Source organism: Siniperca chuatsi, linkage group LG16 (genome assembly GCF_020085105.1).
Source record: "Siniperca chuatsi isolate FFG_IHB_CAS linkage group LG16, ASM2008510v1, whole genome shotgun sequence".
NCBI lineage: Eukaryota > Metazoa > Chordata > Actinopteri > Centrarchiformes > Sinipercidae > Siniperca > Siniperca chuatsi.
The window spans coordinates 6,813,697-6,834,970 of record NC_058057.1 but is presented as its reverse complement, the minus strand read 5'-3'; the positions used below and the strand labels follow the sequence as shown (position 1 = coordinate 6,834,970).

The 21,274-nt window shown below is 40.7% G+C and overlaps 1 protein-coding gene across 4 annotated transcripts in view; it reads left to right on the top strand.

Moving 5' to 3' along the window:
• The window catches only part of disp1 (dispatched homolog 1 (Drosophila)), a 94,793-nt gene that overhangs the window by 53,713 nt on the left and 19,806 nt on the right, over window positions 1-21,274 (top strand). For 3 of the 4 annotated variants that reach the window (XM_044170341.1, XM_044170340.1, XM_044170343.1), the window contains one exon: window positions 9,276-9,999. In XM_044170341.1, coding sequence (XP_044026276.1) covers window positions 9,317-9,999 — 683 coding nt within the window. In that variant the 5' untranslated portion in view covers window positions 9,276-9,316. Of the gene's footprint in view, window positions 1-3,235; window positions 3,501-9,275; window positions 10,000-21,274 lie in introns of those variants that run through there. The other variant, XM_044170342.1, reaches the window with a different exon arrangement.

Below are 21,274 nucleotides of genomic sequence, written 5' to 3'. Positions count from 1 at the left end.
TTTTTCTTTCATCGTCTCCCTCTTTTCTTCTTTCTCGTTAGCCAGAAATTATCACTTGGGAGGGTAGCTGCAGTACTCTGAGGGCTTCTAGGATTACCTGCTGCCTTCCTGCATATATGTCGAAGCACATTACGATCCAGCATCTGAACGCTGTGCTATTACATCACTGTTAATGTGCTTTCAAATCACACAAGTTGGATCATGTTTAAACTTACAAGACGAAGCCTTTTGTGGAGAGTTTATTTCCCCTACCCTGTTTTCTCCTTTTTTGCAGCTGTTTGAGGTTTTATGCCCTTCTCTCTCTATGTTGGGCATAGAGAGAAAACAACAATTTGCTGTTTGGGCTGCATGTCTGCTCTGTGTGCCACATTTGCTTCAGTTAACAAATCCACAATGAAAGGGAATGACAGTTATTCTAACCCCAAAATTTGGAATTAGCCTTGGAAAAATTATTTAAAAGCAAGTTTGAAGTCGCATTAAACATTATTTTTGACATGGCATGCAAAAGCCTTAAATGGTTTAGAAACATTGTGTCCTCTATCCTTCTCTCCCTCCTTCTTTACTTCTTTAACAGTTTCCCCCTGCCTTTTTTCTTGTTGTCCGCTAAACCTGTCACTTTGATGAGTTGTGTGCAATCATCCCAGGGGCCGTTGGGCTTTCACCAGGGCCTCAGTCCTTCCTGGTACAGTGGAGCCTTTGATGTGGTTCCTTCTTTAGCTCCATGCGGGCAGACCTTGGCTCTGGCTAGCTAAACCCTAACTCAGCTTCACTAGTGCATTTTAACACCACATATCGACATATTGTTGATCTTGGTGGAGGTAAGAGGCTGGACAGTGGTGTTAGTGCTGAAAGGCCTTTGTGTAAGGCGTGTTGTTATTACAAAGGAAGGCATCATTGTCCTGAGCTGACCGGCTGCATGACCACCATCAGTGGGCTGCTGACGGGCTGTGTAATAATTCACTGCTGCACCCACAAGGAGCTGGCCCTGAGCTTCAGAAGCATGTTATGAAGCATGTTTGGGTCCTGAAAACAACAGTACCAAGATGTTTCTTAGAGGCTGTGGTCTGAAGACAGGCTACATCGGTGTGTTGTTGATCCTTGGACAATGGTAGTGATATAAATCCAGAATCAGAATACATTTTTAAAAACCAACTGTAATAATAAATGCCAAAAAAATATGCCTGATTAGTGTGGAAAAACATGACAAATGACAATGTAACAGACAAAATGAGAACTAAACGTATTTTCTTGTTGGACAAAAGAGAAGTACAATACAATGAACTGGACAACTTATTAGTACCAGGTTATTATTATTATTATTATTATTATTGGAGACAACTACAAAGCACTAAATGGCTAAGGCTTTGACTGGCCTCGGGGTCAGCTGTGAAAGAGCGCCTCACTACTGCAGATGATTACAGCTTGCTATATGAACTGTGTCCTAATCCTGGTGGACAGCTGAAATTAAAGCCAGGTATGGCCCTCTGCCTTCCCAGCATTCCCTGTGATAAGCCTCCTCCCCTGCTGAGAAGTTGTTTGTGAGGAAATGCATTTCCAGAAGAGTCTTTTGTCAGCAGGTTGAACTAATTATTTTAAACTGTATAATTGCTCATAAAATGTCTTAACCTGGATAAGGGTGTCAGTTATATATTCTAAAATGAAATTATTATTGAATTATTATAGGGGTGTGCGATTCTGGAGAAATCCAATAACATGACAAATACCATGATATAGAGCAAACAACGACACAGCAAGTAATGTAACTAACGTTAGCTAGGTTGTTGGTTAGCAAACTGTCGCTACAGTTGCTGCGGCAAAGCTAACATGCACAGAGGACAAGACGGTTTCCCAGAGCCAGCAAACCAGCTCCAGACAGCGATACTCACAACTCACCTGCTACTACAGCTAACATCACAACAACAGCATATCTTTGCAAACTAGAAAGTAAACTGAATGTCCGCGGGCAAGTCATTTAACGGTACCTGACGCACAAGTCATGGCTGAAATGTGCTGTTTCACCGCATAAACAGAACGGACAGCTAGCGGACCGTGAGGAGATATTCGCTAAATTTGACAAAAAGACGTGTACTGAATTAGAATCGCATACCCCACCTTTAATTTGAAACTGTATTGACTTGGACGGTTCCACCCTCTCTGAAGTTTGAATGAAACCACAGTTACCTAAAGCTCTTGTTACCTTGGGTGGGGAGGTAGAGAGGAAAGAGAGAATTTTAAAGTAGTTATTAAACTAAACCTAGAACAGCAGCCAACACTTCTGAACAGTAATCTATAATTTAAGTAAACTGATGTGTTAAGAACGGGTGCGGCCCTATTAAGGAATTGTATGGTAGAATTTTAGATAATTAAAGGCTGTTAAATATCTCTGTAAGTAGGGTTGTTGAAAGCCTATATTGGTCATTTAATTTATAAAAATGTACTTTATATAATTTATGTTGTACCTAAACTATATTAATTATTGTTTAATCTCTTCTTGTGTTTGATAACTGTCAACAGGTTTAGCTGTTTTGTCCAGGATGCTGCTTATTTGAGTCAAGATGTTGAACCAAGAGCCTTTTGCTTAAAGGGTAAAAGACTGTAAATTATTAAAAAATAAAATGTTAGTTGTTGTATTGACGTTCATATATATATATATATATCCTTTCCAGTTTATTTCCAATCTAAGCTAGGCTAGTAGCATAACTGTAATCTAGCCTATTTTTTTACTTTAGCAGCAGTGCAGGTGAAATTAGTTACATTTATTAACTAAAAATTAACATTTGTAGTTTAAGGAATGGGTTTTGAAACTAAATCGAACAGTCTCCAGTGGTACATTCATTGAAGTTCGCACACATTTACTAATGCACATACAGTATGAGAACATATTCGCATATTAGTAGTGTGAATAGTGAATTGATAGTTAATGCTTGCAAATGTTGTCCTTCATGTAGTTCATATATCGTTGCCGTTTTAATTGTTATTAGTCCAATATTTCCTTTTACTCTTGCTATAGCTTTTTTGTGCTGCCTTCCGCCTCGGGCACCCATTTTTAAGTTTTCTAAAATCTTGTGGTAACACGCATGAGTGGCACCTTGGCGCGTGCCACTGGTGTGGCAGTGAGCGGGTTAAAGCTGACAGTGTGACCGTCCTATCAGTGCTCTACGGTGCAGTCCCAGCCCACCGCCTCCTGCCTCCGTCCCTCCGGAGAGAGAGAGCAGGGAGCCGGGGCTTGTGTGTGTGTGTGTGTGTGTGTGTGTGTGTGTGTGTGTATGTGTGTGTGGCTGTTTGTCATTCTGGCAGGACACACTCCCATGAGAAACAGCCCGCTCTTCTAAAGACGTGTTGCTTTTTCGGGGTGCAGTGTGTGCTTAGCAGCGCTTGCGGATATTTTGACTGTTTTAACTAAAACCGGAGGATTCTTTATTTTTCTTGGTGGTAAGCGCCGCGTGCTGCAGATACCACAGACGATAACAAGCGCAAAGCACCCGGAGACACAAAACACGGTAGGATCATTTGTACATTTTATACGGACTTCGGTGACCTTTTTAGACGAGAAAGTCGGCGAGTTACAATCGCAGTGTGCGTTAACATGTTCAGAAGTTGTGAAAAAATCAAGATTTGGGAGTTGTATGAAGTTTGGGTCCATGCGTGTCCGTTGTTGAGCGTCAGTGTGTCTGTCCAGGAGGTTTGGCTGGAAACGGAGTAAGTTTAGTTATTAGACGGATGTGTATAATGACTTAATCTCTTTTTCACTTTAGCCTTTTCTGGATAGAGCTGATATTACTACACTGAAGAGTAGCATTAACGGTTGTTTAAAATTTCAATGGTAAAGTTGCAGATGAGTAAAATACTGACTTGTATCACCTCAAGGCAATCAGCCTCCAGTAGACTCTAAGAAAGCTTGCTGTTAGAAAAATGTAACTTTTTTTCTTAAAAGATTATTTGAGCTTGTACCTAATCACCTTTCTGTTACAATAACACAGCCCTAATGTAACTTAATTCTGTTTGAGCAGTTACCATGATGTAAAGGTTTACCAGATTTGTCAGCCATTAAATAGCAGCCAAACTAAATTGTAGTGAGTTTGCCATCCACATATCCCTGAATACATGGAGGAATAAATTCATTATGTTTTCATTGCTTTGCCTACAGCCTGAATGACACTAATTTAAAATAACGGGTGAGGAAGGTATTTGCTTTACCCTTGCTGGGAAGGGTTTCTACATGAACTGTTGTAGTGACAGTGTAGTCTTTAAAGTAGATCATATACCTTTTTAATCTGTATAGGTCAATTTGCAGCATCTCATTACATACATGCTATTTTAACATGGTAAAATAGAAGAAAGTAATTTCCCTAATTCTTACTTCCCTAATTTAGTTGTCATCCTAATGATTGTGTTGGACACCTGGGTTGATGGAATGATATGAACGGCAGGTTGCCTCGCTGTGTTCACCTAATTTACCTTGAGACTCAGCGCTGTAGTCTTGAGCCAGCACCGTCAAACTGTTTAACGGCACAGCTGTGAGCACCTACTAGCAGGGACAACTCTGCTTGTTGTTGTTGTTGTTGATGATATTATTATTATGTGGTTATTAACAGTCTCTTGACTGATTCCTGGTAATTACTGCCTATTAGCTTTAATTAAAGGGATGCAGGATGCCTTGCCTTGTGTTGCGTAGCTGCCTGTCGCCCAAGGTCTCTGCATCTCTCTCACACCCCATAATCATGAACTTCACATGAAAGACAACAGAAGAAGCTCTTCATCATCACCTGTGTTATTCCAAACCACTTGCCCTGGGAATCATTACATATGTTGGTTTTTTGTTGACTTTCTTGGTTATTTAAAGGTTAAATGCACTAAATAATTCTTCTTACCAAGGACTTGTGCGGTTTAAGGAGGGGGGCTGAGTGTAGCTCTCCTTACTGGCACAAGTAGTCCCTTAAAGCTGCATGTTTCATTGTGAAAATGAGGGGGAAATGACACTTCATCACATTTGGAGGTCTAGACAGAGTTTGACCTGTTAGATTAAGTGGGAGTGATTGTTTAGGATTCAAGGTTACTTAATTTCGTGCTTCCTCTTTTTTTTTTAAAGTTCAAAGCCAATCTGAACACCTGCACTTTTAGTCTACCAAATACTTAGTTTGTACCCATTATAATGTGAGGTAGAATTTTGACATTTTTTGCTCTAGTGGATTTAAAATGCTAATGAAATACATCCTTGACTTTCCCTCTTCCTAAAAGTTTTTTCTCGAAAGTTAATTTCTGCTTAATTCAAGTACAGCAATCCAGATGCAATACATTTGAGACAAATCAGAGGATGAGGTAAAGAAATCAGAAAGCAGGAGGAAATCCTAATTCCACTTATATCCACCCTTATTTGGTTACTAGCATTCCCTTCTTCTTTTCTGTTACAGTTAATTACTACCAGGCTACACTTGCTACAATGCAAATATACTTTAATTCAGTTATTCTGGCGTCACACCAGAACACCAACAGTGGAAGCATTTTTGAGCCTTAGTTCCAGTGGTTCATGGTGCAGCTCGGTCTAGCTGTCAAGCCTTTATTTTGAAGAGAGACACAAGACCGTGCTTGTGTCCGCACAGTCTGCCCTAGATGTCTCACCTGCCTGTCAACGCTCTGCATTGGTACACACACACACTCTCATGCGCACACACAAAGCTGAGGCTAAATTCCTTTTGACGCAAACAGCAGAAAACACACTTGGTTACACATTACACTATATTTTCTATATACTTACCATTTTTTGTTCATACTTTCTCCATTAAACCTTCCTGTTTCCATTCTTGCCTCTTTAAGTCATTACAGGCTCTTGACAGCTGTGGGAGCCAGACTAATGACTTCATCTGGGTTTCCCTCAGTACTCTGCTATTCTGAGCTCTTCAGGCTCCGGAGTTCTTCTTCCTCTCCTCCTCTTTGCTCAACCCCGTCCTCCCAGCCACCCCTGACCCGACGGGGCTGTCATGCTCATGTTTCACCACTCACTCATGTTGAGGTGTCACAGAGCGCATTGGTCACATACGCCGCATTTCTATGGCCCAGTGTTGGATGGGAAAAACAGGCTAGTGTGATGCATCGCTTGGTGCTCAAATGCAAGCACATCCATTTTGCAGCAAAATATTTTTCTGGGGTCATGGTGTGGGTGAAATGAAAACCTGTACATGCATAGGCTCTTTGGAAGGGTAAAGTAAATAGGTATGGTTTTAAAAAAAAAAAAAAAAAAAAAAAAAAAAAAAAAAAAGGGTGTATACTTTAGGATTTTAGTTAATTCAGCTTAAACGTATGGGGTAAAAAAGTTCTTTAAAAATTTAGTTAATGATAATTTTTCTAGCAGTTTTACAAATTAGAGACATGCCAATAAAGTCATTTTGAAGTGGCTTCAGTGACAATGGCTTTGAGTGGGCATTGTGACAGTACGAAGGAATCATATTTCACTTGTCACGGGATATGGGTGCATTATTAAAGCACTACAGTAATCAGTTGAGGTCTGCAGCATCTGAAACATCTTCCGTGTCATCGGCCTCCAGTTTAGGGTTTATCTCTTGATGGCATCACAGATAGAGAAGTCTTTGCTCTGTTTTCATGTTTCAAGAAGGAGTTATTCACAATATGTGCTGAGGCAAACTCAAATATGTAAACATTTAAACGTTCTACACGGTAGAAAAGGAAATGCAGTAAGTATTATTACATATTTAGAATGTCAGACACCAGTTGTCGCAGCTGTGATCCTCTACGCTTACCGCTAACATCTTGACAAGTTTGTTACACATATCATTTGACTTTAACCCTTCATCATCTTAGAGCTTAAACTGTTCGTCAAATAATCAGTAAGTTGATCGACAAAAGTTAACAATTTTGATGGTCAGTAAATAATTTCTCTGCCCCACATCATATTATCTCGCAGTCATGTTGATTACAGATGATCAGAATGTGAAATTTAGACTGGGAGATTACATTTATTATCAAAATTGTTATTAATTTTGACAGCAAGTCTCCCAACACTGCTGTTTGTGAGTGTCTTTGCCTTTCAAATAATTTTTTAAACAAACCTACACAACTTTCAGCTGGTTGTTTTAAAGAAACACACCTTTCTTCTAGCATTCTCTCTCTCTCTCACGCACACACTCACACACACACACACACACACACACACACAAACTAAAGCCTTGCAGTACAAGTATTTCATCCTGTCTCATGTCAGGTTTCTTTCCACCGTGGGGCTGTAGTTTGGGCTCTGTTCCAGCAACACGGCCCACCTCGACCTTACATCACCTGTGAAACATAACTACTTTTGAAGTGTCAAGCATATCATGGCACAAAGCAGCAGACACACCTTTTCTCTCTCCTCACTCTTCCCCCTGCTTTTCTAAAATATCTCACAGAATCACATTTTCACAACGTGGTCTCCTGTGAGTATTTTGTAATTTAAGCTGAAGCGTATATGCGGGCTGAAACTGTAGCATAATGTGAACCTTCTGTTTTTTGTTCACCCTGTTGGAACCATTTTTTTTAGCCAGCTAATGCAGGAGTGTGTCATGCTTTGTAATCTATACAAACACTGGAGATTTATGCCAGGTCTTATTCATGCTCCGTAAATCATATTGATCTGAAATGGCCCCTAGTTGATGTGACTGTTGGAACTCCAATGAGAAGACAGAAAATTGGTTCAGTTTGCCCAATATTTCAGTGGTGATTCAGTTAATCATCAAAAATCTCCTCCCTATCTAACTTTATTGGGCAGGCCTCTGTTTTGTTTTTCTTTTGTTTTGCAAGACAACCTTGGCATTTTTTTCTGATTGCAGTATCAGCATTGGGTTTAATTTACACTTTAATCATTTACCTGACAGTAAATGCCAGTAAAAAAGGTTCGAAATTAGAATAAAGCTGATGAGAAAAGGGGGCAAATATGTTTTATCTGCACCCTAGTGGCTGCTGAAAGTCACATCGAACACAGTTACAAAGAAAAAATGTGAGGCTTGTTGATGCATCTCTGTTAAGCTTGGATGGTAAAGTGCATATTTTGGACTCTTGAGAACAGGCCTTTCATTATGTGTGTGTCAATTGAGTGCCAAGGTGGACACTGCACATCACATATTAAACTAATTTATGTGTCGACAAATCGTAGTTGAAAATGCTACTTCTGAGAAGTTAAGAATGCTACTTTTTGTATAAATGTTTTTGCATCTATAATGTCATTAGTGTGTTTCCTCAGTTTTCAAAAGAACTTAAATTTTTTTTTGCTGAGTGTATGCTTATACTGGAGCACAGTTTTCAGCCCTCTCATTTTCTCCTACAGTCTCTGTCTCTCTCTTCCCTCACTTGGCGCTACTCCTTCTGAATGGAAACGGCTCTCCTGCTCGGTTTCTGAGGACTTGTTTGGGGTTTTGTGATATTGTCCAGTCTAAGAAAACCGAGATCCCTGTTGTATTAGATTGAATCTCAGTTGTTTATTTGACTTAGATATCAGATGAACAAATCACACATGCGCACAGCATCTTACCAACACTGTACCTGGGTGTAGTCCAATCCTCTCTGTGTCCTGTCCAGCTGAGCTCTCTGTGGGAATAGGGTCAGTTGAGACCGTTCACATACCTTTTTTCTTCATCTCTCTTTCTTTCTCTGCTTGCTTTCACAGCTTTCCTACCATCATTTTCTTTTTGTCTTGGGCATTTTGAGAACCATCCATTTGGATCCTCTCATATAAGGTTTTTGTGTGTCAGTACTCCGTATGGAGGAGCTGTGTGTCCAATCTCAAAATGCCCATTTGTTTCAAATCAACAGTTCTGTTCGTGACAACGAACAGATACAGAACTGTAAAGACATTTTGGGAAACATGCTTATCCGCTTTCTTGGCGAGAGCTAGATGAGAAGATCGATATCATGATCATTAATATGAAAGCGGGGACGACTGTGATGAGTGATCATTTATGTTATATTAGTGACCAACATACTGCAGTTTAAAGTTGGACGGTACTTACCTCTAAACACATGGCTCTGCTTTTACGGAGTACATGAGTTTGTGCTTTATAAATCAACAAGCGTGCAACAAGTCAAAATATCCATTACTGATGGAATCTAATTGTGTCAAAAGATGAAATTAATAGTCACTGCTGGAAAAAGTAAGGAATTTCACATTTATTTATGATGAATATTAACTACCTCACAGTTCACACACCACCTTTAGCATTTAGCCTTATATTTTGTGCTCTTAAACAGAGCCTAAACATCTTTCTCTTTCTGTCTGTTTTCTTCTCCCGCAGAGAAGTGACAGTGTCCTTGCCAGGCTCGCTGGGAGAGGACCATGGCCCTGAGCGATGCAAGCGGCGACCCTCTGGCCCTTAGCAACGGAGGGCACCATCCTTTCAGCGGCAACGGAAATGCCCCTTCAAACACCAGCACACCAGTCAGCAACGGCCAGGACCCTCTCACAGCTGCCTCTAGTGGAGACTGCCCTGCAGCAGATGGAGACGAAGATGTTATAGTGAAGGACGCAGCGTCTAAAGTTCAGCAGAAGCAGCAGAGCTCACATGTTGTCCAGAGAACAAACAGGCCGAGCCAAAATGGTGGTGTGGTCAAACAGAACGGCGCCCTGAGGAACCTTCCCCCATCCTCTGCCGCCTCTCCCTCCCCAGCCATCATAGACTCCCAGAGGCTGGCCGAACGCCATCTTCCCTCCACTCTCTCCCCATCCTCTTCCTCCCCTCCTCTCCAGCCCCCGCCGCTCTGCTGCCAGTACTGTCACTTCCACTCCACCCTGTGCTGCCCCTGTGGACAGCAGGAGTGCCCGCTCTTCCAGAATCCAGGCACAGGCCCAGGGCCCGGTTCCGTACCCCACCCTGGAACCACTTCATCCTGCCCGTGCTGCCTCTCTGCCTGCTCATACTCTCACCCCCATCCTCCTCATCCATCCTCCCCTCTCTGTCTCCATCACCACCATCACCAGCGCTGGCAGGAGCACCTCCAGAACCAGACACCTGGAATCAGGTACGGTGGAGGGAAGGGCTTTGTGATGTTAATATTTTTTCCTTAAATGAGGTCTCTTTTTATTCAAAAGCATTACTCAGTATCTGTTTGCGAAACATAATGTGCCTTGGGTTAGCATTCTAGTATTTCCCTGATCTGAAATGTACAACTAATTTGGCTGAATAATAGTTTGTGTCTTGTAGGACAGGTTTTTTTTTTTTTTTGGTTTTTTTTTTAGTGCGGGTCCATAAGTATGTTTTTTGTTTCTTTGCAAGTATTTAAGTGCATACTTGTTCCTGTTCCACAGAGTGTATACGTATTTGTCTGCACCAAGCGTACAAATCTGTTCTTTGACTGTGTGTTAGCTTGTATGTGTGTGGACAAACATATCCCCCAGTTTGGGCAACAGAGGGTCTGTCGTAGCCCTCCCGGCCCCCATAACCCATGTCACATCTATGTTCAGGGATCATATTAGGCCTGGAATGCAGTAGGAGGTGGTTACAGCTATTAGGGACCATGATATACTGTATATAGGCAATATTTTAGAGCAATGCAGGAAGGTTATTTTACCAACATTTTTCTCCAAATAAAGGCCTGTCATGGTATGTCACCAATAATGGTTACAGGGGTTACATCACTGTGTTGGACGAATGACAGCAAGTCAAAGTTTGTCTCTGTCACTGACTGATGTAACTCAATAATGAGCCCTTTGCCCCTTGGAGGCAAATTTGTGAGTTGTGATTTTGGGCTATATAAATGAAACTGACTTCACTTAATGATTTAACTAACTTCTGGCCATGTCAGGTAAGCTTTTGTTTTCGCTGTTCCAAACACCTCATGTCAAGTAGGTTTTCCCTGGAAAAATAAAACAAGAAGCCATGATATTTATAATTTAATATTAATATATAATATATTAATATTTCTAATCAAAGAACAAGTTAACTAAGAATCTGACCAAGCGTTTATGTCAGCTGTTGGTAGTTTTGATACTCAAATGTGCTACCTACACATTTCAGTCTGTACTGTAAGTGTAGGTTTAACCCAGCTCTGACCCATACTATTTGACTGTGAGGCAATCTTTAGCAGGTGTGGTGCAAATAGAGCACATTGGCAACTGTTTATTCCCAAAAATGTTGCCAAAATCAAGAAAACAAAGAACTAGAGTATGGCCATTTGAGAAAATACAAGCCATAATGAGCCATCAAGTCTTGTTTAGAATGAAGGTAATGCTATAAACTTTTATTGACGCTCTTGTGACAGTTGGAAACCACACTTCAAACATTTTGTGACAGGCCTGAATTGTCCTCTCAAGCCCAATATTTTTTTCTGTTCACTATAGCATATGTGGTGTGTCTCTAGACTGCAAGGGTTAGTGGATCTTTCTTAACCCTTTTTAAACTGCAATTCGAATGAAGTTGAATCGCTCACCACGAACACAGGCTTCTGAAAATAGGTGAAGCCTCTATATGTGGAGATCTGAAGCAGATCTGGGATATACAGTAGCCCAGTTTTTGGCCTATAGTTGACATCCTTGTCAGTGCATGCTGGTGTTTAAAAGTCAATTTGTGGTAATATTGACGCTTATTTGTGTACTGCTTTTTGTAGTGTGTTTTTTACGATTTTATATGGCTTGTGTTTGCTACACCCTCCTAGCTGCTGGAATACAAACAGCCAATGCAAAGTTTATCCACAAGATGAGAGAGGAATTTGTTTTTAAGTTTTTCTTAAAATGAAATGAACCCTGCATGCATGCATGCACACTCATATACATACCATATACACACATGGCAACCATGCCTTCTCCAGTCAAAGCAGAATGTTAGCATTGAACTCATTTGTTGGCAAACTCCTTTTCCTTTCCTCAAGTGATCCATATATAGTGAGTTGGTTCTTTCTCTCTTACACCAAAACCACAGGCCTTCCACCGCATTTGAAACTGGAACCATTTAATGCCTTGCATAATCATTTGCATAATCCTATATTTACCATCTCCACAGAGAAGGGTAGGCAGGAGGTGAAAACTTTGCAGAAGTAATTATTTACTCATGTCAGCTCCTTTTTACAGCAGCAGTTCGTTGTGGGGAATCTGATTTGCATGAGACTTTATTTCTTCTTACTTCTCAACATGGAATTTTCCTTACTGAAATTAAGTTGGATCTCCCCTCATAATTTTCATTAGAAAGGGGAACATTGTGGGTGGCATTGAAAGATGAGGTTTGTGTAGCCACAGTGGGAATGTACACCAAACCTGGTGTGCACAAATTAAACCCTGGGTGGGCAGAGAGAGGCAAAACAGGATTATGTTGCAAGCATTTAGATGCATTTACTGGCATCTGTGTGTTTTTTTTCTCCTCCCTGCTCTTCGTTACTTTCATTTTTTTTTCTTTTTCACTTTTTCCTCTCACTCTGTTAACACTCTCTTTCTTTCTTCATTTCTCTCTCTCTCTCTCTCTCTCTCTCTGTCCCTCGCTCCTCCATCTCTTGTTCCACATCAGAATGGGGACGGAGATGTATGCGTCTCTAATGTTGAACCACTCTCTTATTTACCGAACAGGTCCCTCTTGTTCAGCGATGACAGGTTTGAATTACACGGCTGGGGTTTGCTCCAAGACTGCATCTCAGTCTCCCCCCTTTCCTGTACAGTGGTGTTTTGTATGTTTGTGTGTGTGTGTGTGTGTGTGTGTGTGTGTATGTCAGATGGTGAGATTAGACATAGGAAACGATATACCTGTCTTAGTTAATGTAGTTTTGCCATGAACCCAGACGTTAACAAAAACCTTCAGACCTTGTCTCCCTTTTACTCCAGTCCTCCACCCCTGTACTGAGGGTTGCTGGAGTTTGGTGGTAGTTAAATATATCCTCTACACACACTCACACATGGACAAAACCAAGACACTATATATTCCTAATACCCTCGATAATTTAAGGGTATGGAGTCAGACGAGATGGTGTCAGATATCAGTTTGATCTGCCTCAAGGCTGTGATCTGCCATATTAGCCGAGGGATTACATCTGTGATCACAGCACATTTACATCTCTCACACACACTCTCACACGCTGATAAATTGTAACTTTAGTTACAGGGAGACCTTTTTATGTGTGTTTCACAACAGGGGATTTTTATGCCCCTGTTCTCAGCTTCACAAAACATAAATCCATTTACCAAGATTAGCCCGTACTTTGTTTCCTAATGTTTCTATTTTGAGAACGATCAAATGCCTTTGGGTCTTTATCCATGTATGAAATAAACCACATCTTTGGAAAAGGCGAGGCACAACTCAGCAGTTTCTGTAGAGTGGCTTAAAAAACAGATTCAGCCAACCCGTCGTTTATCTGTCTCTTTTTTTCTCTCTGGGTCTGTTAAAAGTATTAAGACCGTGTCTGTGCTGTAAAATAATCTCTCACAACCATTTTATGTGTATTATTTAAGATCGGACGGAAACAGTGTGTCCTTGGGATGTCAGCTGTTTGGCCCGGGTCAGCTCAATGTGTGCCAGCAAGTTTAAAGGCTTCAGGTGAAAGCCTTTAAGCCACAGCACTGGGGAAATGCCCTTTTCCCCTGCGCTGTGGCTGCTTCTTTGAGAAGTTGTACCAATGAATGTGTTAGATTTTATTGTAGCTTGTTTGTTTTTTCTGTTTTACACTTGAGTATGTCTGTTAAAGGCAGGGTGGTTGGTGAAACAACAAAAGTACTTGGTAGTAGTAAATTTTGGTATCCACAAATGAACGAGAATGTTAGTTTTCTGTCTGTTGCATGAAGTTCTGACTTTTTGGAAGACAACCAATCACTTCCAATGAGCAAAGCCCTGAGTATGCAGTCCAAAGGTGTTAACTCCAGATTAAGTATGCACACTTAGACATAGCTACAGTTTCAAGGCTTTCCTTGGGGGCTTTAAGCACTTTTTGGTCGATGCTGTCCAGAATGAGAACTGTGTCAGGAGAGAATAAGCGTAGAACAGAGCATGTATAGCTTCAGGGCACCTGAAGTTCAGCTAACCTGCTTCTACCTACACTGATGACCGTGCAACAGCCACAAAACAGCTCACTGATGCTCAACCATCCGGGGTCATGTCACGTATGTAACCTCCCCCCGCTCACACTCTGCTCTCCTGGAGTTAAATGTTTCTGCCGTCTTCACAGATGCCTCTCGCAACAGCTCTTGTTGTTTATGGCAACCACTAGTTTGGTTTAGATTCATGCCTTGCCAGATAGCAAGAATTCCTGTCTCTCACTCCCTCCGATGCTGTCTCAGGAAAGGTCAGCTTTTATTATCTTGAGCAAGTTTGAATCTTGTAGTATTTGTAGGCGCCAGGTGGTTTGGTTGCTATGACACATGGGGAAAACTGTATGAAAACATGACAACTCCAAAGTGCGGAGCAGTTCATCATGTGTAATTTAGCAACTTTTTATCAGTTGGATGCGTCTGAACATTGTTGGTGGAAAATATACCGTATGTCTGCACAGTGTTGAACTCTCTGAGCTTCATGAGCAGTATTGCCTAATTTCTTTGCTGTTTTTGTTAAAATATCAATTTCCAGATTTTCTTTTCTTCTTTCTTTTTGACTTACTTCCTTTGTTTTGTCTCTCTCCATCTCTCTCAGCTCAGACAGCTGCAAGCCTCAACCAGCACGGGTTTGTCTGAAAGTGATCTGTGTGCTCTGTATTTCAGGGTGTCAGCTTGACAAGGCTTTGCGCATTATCAAGAATAACAACTGTTTGCAAGGCCTTTGGGTCGGGCAAATTGGCTGGTTTCTCAAGTCGTCTGGACTACATAAGGCCTGCTGGTGCTCTTTGATGGTCTATGTTGCTTCTCCTCAGAACAACATTTCCACCTTGATGGATACCTACTGTAAGCTACTGTAAAGCTGTGGGTCAGCGCATATATAATATATATAATACACACACAGGGTTTGCTGGGAAAAATCTTCAGGTTAACAAGTCCGTTAGTCCATTATTGAGTCTTAGGGTTTTATTTTCCTAAAACAAGGGGAAATGCCCATTATTGTGAGACTGTTTCACCTCTTTCCAGTACAAATCAAATTATTTTGTAATAGTACAGCAATCTGCCTTTTACAGTGTTGTTTCAACATAAGTTCTTTGTAGAACATTTCTGAAACAAATTAACTGCATTGGGAATAATGGGAATTACAGTGGTTTTTAAAGATGGCTTTCAGACTAAATGACCTGATGGTACACCATGCATACTTTATTCTCCAAAATGGAGGAGAAATGACAAGTGACAGATCATTTTGCATAATCGTAAGAATCATTTTCATTCACCTGTAGAAAAATGTCTGGATGAAACAAACAGAAATGTCATATTTCCATCACTATTTCCACATCATTCTGTGTTTCCCACACACAGACTTTTCTTGTGAGTCCCGCCCAGGTATATAAACGGCCGCCAAAGTATATTTGGCGACCCATTTTAGCATTTTTCATTTTTATTTTTTTTATCCGTCTGAGAGAACGACTGCATCCATGATCGATTAACTAGTGGACCATCTCCCCTCGCTCTACCCATCCCATGCGTGTCTACTGACAGTCGCACATGCTCTGCAGATAAACACGGAGAGAGAGTCTCGTGTTTAATGTAGGCCTATTAATGCCGGTATTTAGTAAAAGCTTGTAAGTGCAACTGTTGGTGCCGATGTCATTCGGTACCACATTGGTTTTGATTGTTTTGATAGGCTATGTCATTAACAAGAGCTCCTCCACTCTTACCTGCTGCTGTGAAAACGGAATCGCGGGTGAAAAAATCCAAAACGTGAGTTGTGTTTTTTGAGCGACTTTATAAAACATACTTCTGACCAAGAAAGTCAACCGAGCAGACAGAGAAACAGAAAGAGGCAAGCCGGTGTGTACAGAAGTGTAGGTGTGTGCGCGTGTGTGTGTGGGGGAAGAGAACTGAAGGGAAAGGCAAGGTCAGCAGATTAAAGTAGTTTGTGAATAAACACTAAAATAAGGTGGAGAATTAAGTAGAATTAATGTGGTTAAATAATAAATAACCTACTAGAAATAGGGTAATGTTTTAATGTATTCTTTCAAATATTGTGTATATAATATTTTCAATAGACAAATTTACTGCCCCCCAATGTACACGTTCCAATGTTTAATGCCAATAAATGGCTTTTCTTCTTCATAAGGTGTATATGTATTATTAATCTATTATCAGGGTTATACTATAATAATGGCATTAAATTAACAGAAAAAGACAATTAAATTTTTAATCGCAATTATTTGTATGACACGTCAACAAAAATCTCGTAATCGTGACAGCCCTAGTGACAGATGAACACACAAACACACAGATTTGGTTAAGGGCAACACTCATGAGTGTGAAGCGGGTAAATGTTTTCCTCCTTATCTCAATGTCTTTGAGAAATGCAGTACACACACACGCAGTCTGTTTTGAAGCCCCTCAGGCAGTGAAAGTTTGCTGTGTTGAACAGTGTTTTCACCTCATGCATATCTCTACACAGGACCGACAGAAGCAGGTCAAAAAGAGCTTTTCTTCGCTCTGGAAACCATTCATCACCTGCTTTGACACCTAAAAATACTTTTACACTAACATTTTAGGCATTTAGCCGAGTGCTTTAGAGCAAATAATGAGTGCAGCAGTAGAATAAGCTATGAAATGTCTGTGTCTGAGAAAGTGCAAGAAAAATAAATAAGAGAAAAGGGCTAAGATCAGTTGAGCGTACTTTAAGCCAGTCAGTGTACTGTAGCCAGTCAGCTCCAGGTTCATATGTCAAACAACAACCTATGGGAAGAGTTTCAGTCTGGGTTCAGGGCAAAACACAATACCGAGACTGTCCTTACCAAGGTTACCAATGACCTGCTTCTAGCTGCTGACGCAGGTTACCTTAACATACTGTTACTGTTACTTACCTGTTAGCTTTCACTGCTGCTTTTGATACGGTCTGTCATAATATTCTATTGAACCAATTAGAAACAATACGTGGTGTCACTGGCACTCCCTTATTACGGTCCTACCTCACAGCTAGACAACAGTTTGTTTCCATTAGCAGCTTTAGGTCTCCCACATCCCCCCTTTCCCATGGTGTCCCCCAAAGCTCAGTTCTTGGATCATTACTGTTCATTACTTACATTGTCCCTCTTGGACATATAATTCATCGACATGGCCTCAATTTTCACTGCTATGCTGATGACACACAACTCTACTTACACACCAAGTCCTCAGACACTCTGCCACCATCCAACCTGACAGACTGCTTAAATGATATTAATGCTTGGATTACCTGCAATTACCTCAAACTTATCAATGAGGCTATCCTCATTGCCTCCCCAGCCATACTTGGCAAAGTCTCCCATTTAAGCGTATCCATCTCTGGTTTTATTACATCCTCTGTCGCTGAGGTTAAAAATCTTGGTGTAACTTTAGACTCTGTTTTGACACACGTATCAAAAACATTACCAAGACGTCCTTCTTTGACCTGAAGTACATCTGCAGATTATGACCCTCTCTTTCCCACTCTGTTGCAGAGACTCTCATTCATGCCTTTATTACATCCTGACTAGATTACTGTAATGTCCTTCTCCTTGGTGTACCCACTCGGGGTCTAAGCAGACTACAGTATGTCCAGAACTCAGCTGCAAGAGTTATAGGCCACGCGTAGTCCTGGGAGCACATCACCCCTACCCTTCAGCAACTGCACTGGTTCCCAGTTAAACACAGCATTTGTTTTAAAGTACTTCTTCTTGTTTATAAATCTCTCCATGGCTTAGTGCCCCCCTACCTATTCAGTCTTCTCCATCCCTATACACCTACTCGCTCACTATGTTCCTCTGATGCCCATCTACTCTTCGTCCTTGGGTGACTTGAAAGGCACTTATAACTAAAATGTATTATTATTAGTTATTCTACTGATAAAAATAAGATATTGAAGTATAGGACAAGGATATGGCGGGTGGTGGTGGGTGGGTTACTACTCAAAGAGACACCACTACTGGTTGTAAAATGGTGATGATAAGTGATCCTCCAGGCCCCTTTACCTTCACAGTTAATTTGTAACAAGAGAAACTAGCAATCTGGGTCTTTTAAAAGCCTGCAGGTTTCCCTTTTTCTGTTGTTTCTAGCTTTTTTATACACAGAAGATTCAGTTAATAGCCTAAGTTACATGTTGTTAAACTCAACTGAAATGGGAAGATTGCATCTAAATAAGAGTGTGTATGCATACACATACGCATGTATGTGTATATTTTGTGGCTCCTGGGGCTTGTGTTAAGGCTCTGTGATGGATGGGTGAGATTTACTGACATCCTGCATGTCTAATCCTCTCTGTACTGTAGGAGAACACATGGAGCTATGAGGTTAGCCAAGGATAAATGCGTGATGTATGCTGATATTTTCAATACAAAACCAAGATATACAGTGATGTGAAAAAGTGTTTGTTTTTTGCATGTTTGTTACACTTAAATGTTTCAGATCATCAAACAAATTTAAATATTAGTCAAAGATAACACAAGTAAACACAAAATGCAGTTTTTAAATGAAGGTTGTTATTATTAAGGGAAAACAAAATCCAAACCTACATGGCCCTGTGTGGAAAAAGTGATTGCCCCCTAAACCTAATAACTGGTTGGGCCACCCTTAGAAGCAACAACTGCAATCAAGCGTTTGCAATAACTTGTAATGAGTCTTTTACAGCGCTATGGAGGAATTTTGGACAATTGTTGAAATTCAGCCACATTGGTGGGTTTTCGAGCATGAACTGCCTTTTTAAGGTCATGCCACAGCATCTCAATAGATTTCAGGTCAGGACTATGACTAGGTCACTCCAGAGTCTTCATTTTGTTCTTTTTCAGCCATTCAGAGCTGGACTTGCTGGTGTGTTTTGGATCATTGTCCTGCTGCAGAACCCAAGTTCACTTCAGCTTGAGGTCACGAACAGATGGCTGGACATTCTCTTTCAGGAGTTTTTGGTAGACAGCAGAATTCATGGTTCCATTTATCACAACAAGTCTTCCAGGTCCTGAAGCAGCAAAACAGCCCCAGACCATCACACTACCACCACCATATTTTACTGTTGGTATGATGTTCTTTTTCTGAAATGCGGTGTTCAACTTTTGTCTTGTCAGTCCACAGAGTATTTTCCCAAAAGTCTTGGGGATCATCAAGATGTTTTCTGGCAAAAATGAGACGAGCCTTAATGTTCTTTTTGCTCAGCAGTGGTTTTCGTCTTGGAACTCTGCCATGCAGGCCATTTTTGCCCAGTCTCTTTCTTATGGTGGAGTCATGAACACAGACCTTAACTGAGGCAAGTGAGGCTTTCAGTTCTTTGGATGTTGTTGTGGGGTCTTTTGTGACCTCTTGGATGAGTCGTCGCTGTGCTCTTGGGGTAATTTTGGTTGGCCGGCCACTCCTGGGAAGGTTTACCACTGTTCCATGTTTTCGCCATTTGTGGATAATGGCTCTCACTGTGGTTCGCTGGAGTCCCAAAACTTTGGAAATGGCTTTATAACCTTTTCCAGACTGATAGATCTCAATTACTTTCTTTTTCATTTGTTCCTGAATTTCTTTGGATCTCAGCATGACGTCTAGCTTTTGAAGATCTTTTGGTCTACTTCATTTTGTCAGGCAGGTCCGATTTAAGTGATTTTTTTGATTGAGAACAGGTGTGGCAGTAATCAGGCCTGGGTGTGGCTAGAGAAATTGAACTCAGGTGTGATAAACAACAGTTAAGTTATGTTTTAACAGGGGGGGCAATCACTATTTCACACAGGGCCATGTAGGTTTGGATTTTGTTTTCCCTTAATAATAACAACCTTCATTTAAAAACTGCATTTTGTGTTTACTTGTGTATTTGTTTGATGATCTGAAACATTTAACTGTGACAAACATGCAAAAAAATAAGAAATCAAGAAGGGGACAAACACTTTTTCACGTCACTGTACATGCATGGCTTTGCTGGTATTTTTAGGAATAGTTTGATATGTTGTCAATGTGTTTTAAAGGGAACTAGGAGAAGAATGTGGATGCTTTCTGTTTGCAGATTAAAACTCAATTTAAGAATTTTTTTTTTCGGGTGAAGGTTGGGTGATTTTAAATATGTCATGCAGTGGTTAGTGATTTTAATGCTGTCTAGAACATGTATAAGCACATTCATAGACATTGGGAAAAAGCCATTTGGGTAGTTTGCAAATTTCAATTACAATACAATTTATGTATTGTATCCAAAAATATATTAATATTAATAGTAATGCTATTAAATTTATTAAAAAAAACACTCCCTTGTTCAGTGGGTAGGATAGCCTATAGTGTATACCTGTACTCAGGTGTCCTGATGCTCCACAGGAAGTGCACGACAAACATTAAAGGCGCCCTGTGGAGTTTCCTTGTAAACAAAGAAAGTTCTGTTTACATTCAGTGTTACTCACCAAAGGGCATTGTGTGAATTCTTGAGGTCTAACAAATGTGTTGAATGCATTTTCATAAAACATTTTCAAAGTTGATTTTTAAAAGATATTTTAAATTTATGCAATGTTTACGTCCATGTTTGCTAGCTTGCAGTGCTCTTCTTCACTGCCTTTGCTTACATATTGCTACATTTCTTGACACCTTACTACTGCCATTTCAAGTGGAACAGATTGAGACCGTGCTCGTAGGCATGCATGTGATACAAACAAAACAAGGACCCACTCATAAAAACATTGCTTCATAGTGCTACTAGTGGTCAAAAACTCCACAGGGTACCTTTAACCTTGAGGTTTTGTGTGGTGGGAGGAAAAGGGCTGACTATTGGTGGCTATGTGATGCGATGTGATGTCAGGTGAAGCAGCCAGCTGTTAGTGAAGATGATAACTGCTAAACTTTTTGGCCTGTTCTGAGTGTTACCTGAGGCAGGTCAAGAGCGATAAGCAGAAAACTGAGGGAGGGTGAAGCAGTAGAGATGAAGCAGATGAGTCAGAATGTGACAGATTTTAGAGTCAGTCTTTAGATATTTAGCACACGTTTCTGACTTTTTGTTTTTAGGCTGTCCCTCTTTACCAAACTATTTTCCTGTTGTTCCCTCTCCTTTTCCCCACTTAAAGAGCTCTCTGCCTTCTGCTTTCCTCTTCTTCACCTTTACTCTGTTTCCCTGCTTTCTTTCTTTCTTTCTTGTAGCTATGTTAATTTCTCTCTGTACCCCTCCTGTACCCCCCTCAGTCTTATGGTATAGTTCTGAGTATGAAGCAAAGCCCATAAAGATAGCCATCCCAGATCAAAGGCCCATGCTGTCCCATAAAGCAGGATCAAAGCACGACATTGTCATAACTTCTCATAAGCTGTCTG